Below are 7014 nucleotides of genomic sequence, written 5' to 3' on the forward strand. Positions count from 1 at the left end.
TTTTTTCTTCAAAAACACATTTTTAGGTCACATTGAAGTAGTGAAATTACTTGTGTCGCATGGAGCTGAAGTGACATGCAAGGATAAAAAGTCTTACACACCTCTTCATGCAGCAGCCTCTAGTGGAATGATCAGCGTAGTCAAGTACCTTCTAGATCTTGGAGTTGATGTAGGTATATTAATTGAACAGTATGAAATTATGGAGCCCTTTTTATACTTATTACAATATTGATAGAAGTTATTTCAGGTTTAAGAAATTATTTTATACAATGTTTTCATGTTTTAATTGGGTATTTATAGTCCTTTACATAATACCTAATGCAGTGATTTATGATCAAGGCATGTAAATAGTCAAAGCATGTTAAGAGGTAAAATACACTTCAAAGGTGTGTGGTTTATTGCCAGTTTTTCTTCTATATTGCATTCCAGGCCCTGTAGTTCCATTTCACTTGTGGGAACCAGTAGATCAGACACACTTGTATTATTAGATAGCTGGGTTATTGTTAGTCTTCTTTGCCTAGTCTGATATTCTCTTAAAATGATTGTAGCAGTTTACATTACAGAATATTGGCAAGAGCTGGGCAGGAAAACGAGGCTTTTTGCCCACCAAGTATAAGTATTCCTTACTATATAATTCTGTTTGGTTAAAAGGGGATGCTGCTTTATTTGGATATATTTGATTCCTGAATTGAGGTAACTTAAAATACCTGTACAGCTTTTCACAAGCCATCCTTTAAACATAAGTACTTTACTCCCTCATTTGTTTATGTATTTATTTATTTGAAACAGGGTCTTTGTCTCCTATGCTGTAGTATAATGGCACAGTCACAGCTCACTGCAACCTTGAACTCTGGGCTCAAGTGATCCTCCCACCTAAGCCTCCTGAATAGCTAGAACTACAGGCTAATTTTTTTATTTTGTAGAGATGAGGTCTCGCTGTTACCCAGGCTGGTGTCTGACTCTTGACCTCAAGTGACCTTCCTGCCTTGGTCTCCCAAAGTGCTTGGATTACAGGCATGAGCCACCGCGCCCATCCCAGTCAGCGTATTTATTCTTACTTCAGGTAGAGTTATGACAATGTCCTGATTCTTGAAAACACACATTTTGAAGAACTCATTGGTTCTTTAAAACAGCAAATTGGAAGATGTAGCATAAGGATCTGCTAGAGGCATACAGTTCAGATCAGCTACAAAAAACCAAGAAAAGTAGGTGATAGCCTGGTTGGACAAAGAATACATGACAGAACTGTAGGGCTAGATAGGCTCTTAACTTATGGACGATGTGAAACACTGCCTGAAACAAGCTAATAAATACTGAAAGTGTGAGGATCACAAGAAGACGTTGCAAAAATCTCAACTCAATTTCTATATCTCTGTTTCAGCAGAGTGAAATAATACCTTAAAAGATCCTTGATCTGGATAAATGAGGCAACTTTGTTTCTGATTACTGTTTCAAGTCCATTCTGGTGCAATTTTTAAAACTGACTTTATTGACAGTCAGTTACATTTATAAACTCTGGTGACTATTTGTTCATCAAAATAAGTGGCCAGACTTACAGCCTTTTAGTAACATGTGGCCCCCAGTTGTGTGTTTTTTGTTTTTGTTTTTTGTTTTTGTTTTTAGTTTCCTGGGGGATTACCACAAACTGGAGGGCTAATAAAAATTTAACTTCTCAAAGTTTTAGAATATAGAAGTTCTAAATCAAGGTGTCAGCAAGGTTGGTTCCTTATGGAGGCTCTGAGGGAGAATCTTTTCCTTGTCTGTGTTCTTGTGAAAAAATCTAGATACTTTGATTAAAATTAAGTGTTCAGACTTTTTTTCTTCCTCTATTACCAGTGATCCCAGAAAAGAAATGTTAATTAAAGCTGCATTATGTTGGGGCCAACTACAAGATTAGGGTCCAGAGTCTCCACACAAGGCCACCCTTTACTTACGACCAACTATAAGTTCAGAAGGCTTTCAAAACCACTTTCAGGTTTGATAATTCACCAGAAAGTCTCACAGAATTCATGAAAAGCTTTATACTCACAGTTGTGGTTACTACAGGGACAAGATACAAACTGAGATCAGCCAAAGGAAGAGACACATAGGGTAGAGTGCAGGATTATTGTAAAGGCAAAGTTTCCCTTAGCCCCTCCTCACAGAGTCAGGACCCATTACTCTCCTTCCCTGGCATCAGTGTGTGGCAGTATGAATGAAGTATTTCCAACAAGGAATGCTCACCTGAGCTTCATTTTCGGTTTTTATTGGGGCTCCATTACATGGCTTGATTGGTTGTCCATGTGGTTGATTTCAGTCTCCAAATACATAATACCGGGTGACCCGAAGCTCCCACTCTAAATAGAGACTTTTTTTTATCAGATATATCATAGATTACCTCCCTGAAGCCAAGGGCAAAGGACAGACCTCTCTGGGAGAGGTCAGATTCTTTACTACACAGTAATCATGTAAAGTATTCCCTTATTTACTAGAAATGGAAAAACAAGACTTGGCACGGTGGCTCACGCCTATGCCAGCACTTTGGGAGGCTGAGGTGGGTGATCATTTGAGGTCAGGAGACCTCAAATGACCAGCCTGGCCAACATAATGACACCCCGTCTCTACTAAAATACAAAAATTAACCAGTTGATAGTGGTACGTGCCTGTAATCCCAGCTACTCAGTAGGCTGAGGCAGGAGAATCGCTTGAGCCTGGGAGGCAGAGGTTTCAGTGAGCTGAGATTGTGCCACTCAACTTCAGTCTGGGCGACAGAGTGAGACCCTGTCTCAGGAAAAAAAAAAAAAGAGAAAAGCAAAACCCTTAATTACAGGAATTGTTTCTCATTTTTGAGCATACTCTTTTGACTTGTGATAAAATACTTGTATATGACACTGGAAAATATTAGGAGCCCAAGTTTGTGGCAAAAAATGAATTAAATAAATAGAACATGCCATTCATTGTTTTAAAAATCTTGATCTGTACTTTATTACTACGGTTAGCCTTTGTCAGTGCAAAATGAAAAAGTTGAAAATATGCATGTTACTGAATATCCCTCAGAATCTTCAGTTTGTGTTCATTTTTTATGATTATAATTAATTCTGTAGTAAATCCTTTACCTAGAACGCCTTTCAAAATACATTAGTTTACATTTTCCTAAAATACCTCTTTCGTATTATTCAGTTTTGTCGTGAAGTAGACATTGTATATGTGAATTACATTCCCTGAATGTATAAAATCAATGTAATACCAAAATGCTTGTCAAGGGTTTATTACTTTACACCAACTTTAGAATTATAAGCCTCATCTCTGTATTTATCCTATCTCCGTTTCTCACTTTAGTAATTTGATTGCAACCACAGGTTGCTAAAATAGCTCACAACATTGATAATTAGCAAAACTACTTTAACATTCACATTTTTTTCCCTTCTGATAGATGAATGAACCAAATGCCTATGGAAATACACCTCTTCATGTAGCCTGCTATAATGGACAAGATGTTGTAGTGAATGAACTTATAGACTGTGGTGCTATTGTAAATCAAAAGAATGAAAAAGGATTTACTCCTTTGCACTTTGCTGCTGCATCAACACATGGAGCATTGTGTTTAGAGCTTCTAGTTGGCAATGGGGCTGATGTCAATATGAAGGTAAGGAACAAAATCATAATCTATACTTTAAGTATTTCGTATGTCACTATTAAAACAACATCAGTGGTGAATACCATTCTGCAATAAAAAGGAACTATTGATAAACTCAAGAACATAGATAAATCTTTAAAATATTATGCTGAGTGAAAGGCTTACTCAAGAGTATGTACATTCTTTCCATTTATGTAAGGTTCTAGAACCAATAAAATTCCATTTATATGGGGGTCCAGAATCTATACTTGAAAAAAATTAGAACAATTATTGCCATTGTGAGGAGGGATCAACTGGGAAAGGGGCATGAAGGGACTTTATGTGATGGTGGTAATGTTTTATATTTTGGCAGGGGTTTATATTACATAGATTTGTCAAAACTCATAAGGTAGTTCATTTGTATGCTTTCATAGCATATAAATTTTCTTTTAGAAGGAAAATTCTAAACAGATGTTTAACGCTATTAATGTGTTTAGAGGTGAAATGTATGATGTCTATCTAATTTTAAAAAGCATCAAATAATTGGGTGGATGGAAGGACATAAGAATCTACAATAAAAGGCATAGAGTAAAATACTAGTGGTACAATTTAGATGGTATATATATGGGTGTTCACTCTACAGGTCTTTTCAAATTTTATACAGTGTTGGGAAAAATATCAGTGTGTTGCACATAAGGAATAGTTGCTTTTTGGTTTTTTTGTTACAATCACTTTCAAGAGTAAGCATTTGGATTTTAGAAATATGTGAAAAATCTGGACTGGCATAGTGGCTCCTGCCTGTAATCCCACCACTTTGGGAGGCTGGGGTAGGAGGATCACTTGAGCCTAGGAGTTCAGGACTAGCATGGACAGCATAACCTGGCTCCACAGAAAAATAGAAAATGAGCCAGTCATCGTGGCTCATGCTTGTAGTCTCAGCTACTTGGGAGGTTGAAGTGGGAGGATCTCTTGAGCCTTGGAGGTCAAGTCTACAGTGAGCTGAGGTCATGCTACTGCCCTCTAGCCTGGATTACAGAGTGAGACTCTGTTTCAAAAAATAAATAAAGGAATGAATGAAAATTTTGGCCAGACACAGTCTGGTTCATGCTTGTAATCCCAGTGTTTTAGGAGGCCAAGGCGAGAAGATCACTTGAGCAAGGCCAGCCTGGGCAACATAGCAAGACCTCTATCTCTACCCAAAAAAATTAAAAATTATCCCGTAGTCCTAGGTACTCAGGAGGCTGAGGCTAGAGGATCTCTTGAGTCCAGAAGTTCAAAGTTACAGTGAACTGTGATCACACCACTGTACTCTAGCCTGGGCAACAGGTGAGATCTTGCTTCAAATGAATGAAAATTCTAGAGTCACAATAAATATGCTTTCACTGTATAATTTTATAAGAGAGCACATGCAATCCAGATTTTGAGCATTGCTATTTTATAATGTATAATCATCTTAGATTTTCTAGAATTCTTTAGTTGTTTCTGTATTAATTTTATCAATTCATCCTTTGAGCACTTGCCAAACTTTATCTGGTGGTATGAAGAAAACCAGACACAAAATTGAGCCATTTAGGATTAGTAAAAATACTTCTCAGAGCGTTTTAATTACATCAGATTTTCTTACCTAAGTTCAGTGAAGCCTTTAATGATGCCACAGGTCAATTCTGACAGCTGTAACAGCAACAAATCCATCTGTAATTAGGTCATTGCTTTAAATTGCCCTCTCTCAACTACAGGACAAAAATGTATACATACTACACCCAAGGAAGAAAGGCGTGAGATGTCATAAAGTGCCCCAGTATGATTAGAGCTAAACCATCTTTTTATAAGTTTTTAGGTCTCAGTCAAATCAGCTAGTAACATTTTTTATAGTTTAGGTAATTACTAGAAAGTTTATTTATTACAAGTTTGAACTGCTTATTTTAATTTGAAGAATTCCTGCACTTTGGATAATTAGGGCCCAGAAAAATATCTAAACCCTTGTGAGGAGAAAAATTAGTTTTTTCCTCAAAGGCGCAGTAATGTTTCTTTAATGAAAGTTAGGCTATTTCAAAAATAAAAAATTTGGAATTATCTTAACATTTTCAAAAGCAAACGTCACAACCAAGTTTTCTCAGTCTCTGTGAGACCTGTTTATAATAGTGATTGTAGGTAAAATCATCTTTGTATGTTAGTATTATGGAAATTATGGAACTTTACCGGCGTCATCAGCTACTATGCATTTTTTAGTTCACATGATGCTGTCTTTAAAGGATAGAGATTGGGCTTCCTGTTTTATGCACTGCCATTTTGGCATGAATATTTAATATAATTTGATGATGATGAATCACTTGATTCTGTTAGTGTCTACGTAGGTGACTGTAGTACCTGTGATTGTTTTTAAGTCTGTATTTTCTTTTGAAATGTAGAATTGAGAATCAGTCCTATAAGAGACCCACTTAGAGTAAAATACTGAAACCAGTGGTCCTATTTGAAGTTACCTCCTTAATAATTTAGAAAACTCAGTGGTGAATTTCATACATGACAAGTGAATTTTTTTAACAAAGGGATTAAGATATATTTAAGTAGATTGGAAGGCAACAACAGCCTGTGATGTCGGTTTCAAAATAGATGTCACAAAAGTTGTCTTAACTTCACCTAAGGGTGTGTGACATCTCATTTATATGCAATTGTCCAATTATTTTATTGCCAAATTCTGTTGAAACACGTTTCCCATGTTGATTTCTCAGGTCCCTTCCCGCGTTTACACACAATATGTTGGTAGCTGTGAGTTTTCAACCAGCAAGAATATATTTCATTCCTGACACCTGTATTTTTTATGTTTGTAAAATCAGTGTTATTAAGTTATTGATTGACTGTGGGGACACTTGACACTTGCCCCTTGTTATAAAAATGTGATTTGCTAACCCTCATATTCCTAACCACATTATCTCTTTTTTCCTGCTTAATCTTTTCCTCCCACTATATTCTCTATTTTGTTGTTTCTGACTTTGATCAAGTTATAGATGACTAGAAATTGGAATGTGACTTTAAGTTTGTAATAACTCAGTTTCTAAGGTTTTAAATTCCTTTTCCTACAAAGTGGTAGAGGTAAAATGAATCAGGTTTATAAAGCAGCATAGGTGTGTTTTTTAGAACTGCTTGACATGAACCTTACTGCACTGATTGTTTTATTTATATGCACATGTTTTCCCACCCACACTGTTCTTCTTTAAGAATAGATTTTGGTCAGCTAAGCAAAATGCACCAAATGCTTGTTTTGAAGTTTAAACCTAAAAACATACTGTGAAATGTTTGGCTTGTAGTTACTGTTTTTGGTTGCCTGTGAGATCAATCATTAGGATTTTTGTAGATCTAATTTTTGGTTTTTGTTTTCTTTCTTTCTTTCTTTCTTTCTTTCTTTCTTTCTTTCTTTCTTT

The 7014-nt window shown here is 36.1% G+C and overlaps 1 protein-coding gene across 10 annotated transcripts in view; it reads left to right on the top strand.

Moving 5' to 3' along the window:
- Positions 1 to 7014, top strand: part of ANKRD28 (ankyrin repeat domain 28) — a 198453-nt gene that overhangs the window by 141116 nt on the left and 50323 nt on the right. For all 10 annotated transcript variants that reach the window (XR_002730699.2, XM_023207369.2, XM_023207368.2 and 7 more), the window contains 2 exons: positions 27 to 169; positions 3413 to 3625. Coding sequence is in view for 9 of the 10 variants with exons in the window: in XM_023207369.2 (XP_023063137.1) it covers positions 27 to 169; positions 3413 to 3625 (356 nt within the window). In the remaining variant the exon portion in view is untranslated. The remainder of the gene's footprint in view (positions 1 to 26; positions 170 to 3412; positions 3626 to 7014) is intronic.

This window comes from Piliocolobus tephrosceles, chromosome 2, assembly GCF_002776525.5.
Source record: "Piliocolobus tephrosceles isolate RC106 chromosome 2, ASM277652v3, whole genome shotgun sequence".
Lineage (NCBI taxonomy): Eukaryota > Metazoa > Chordata > Mammalia > Primates > Cercopithecidae > Piliocolobus > Piliocolobus tephrosceles.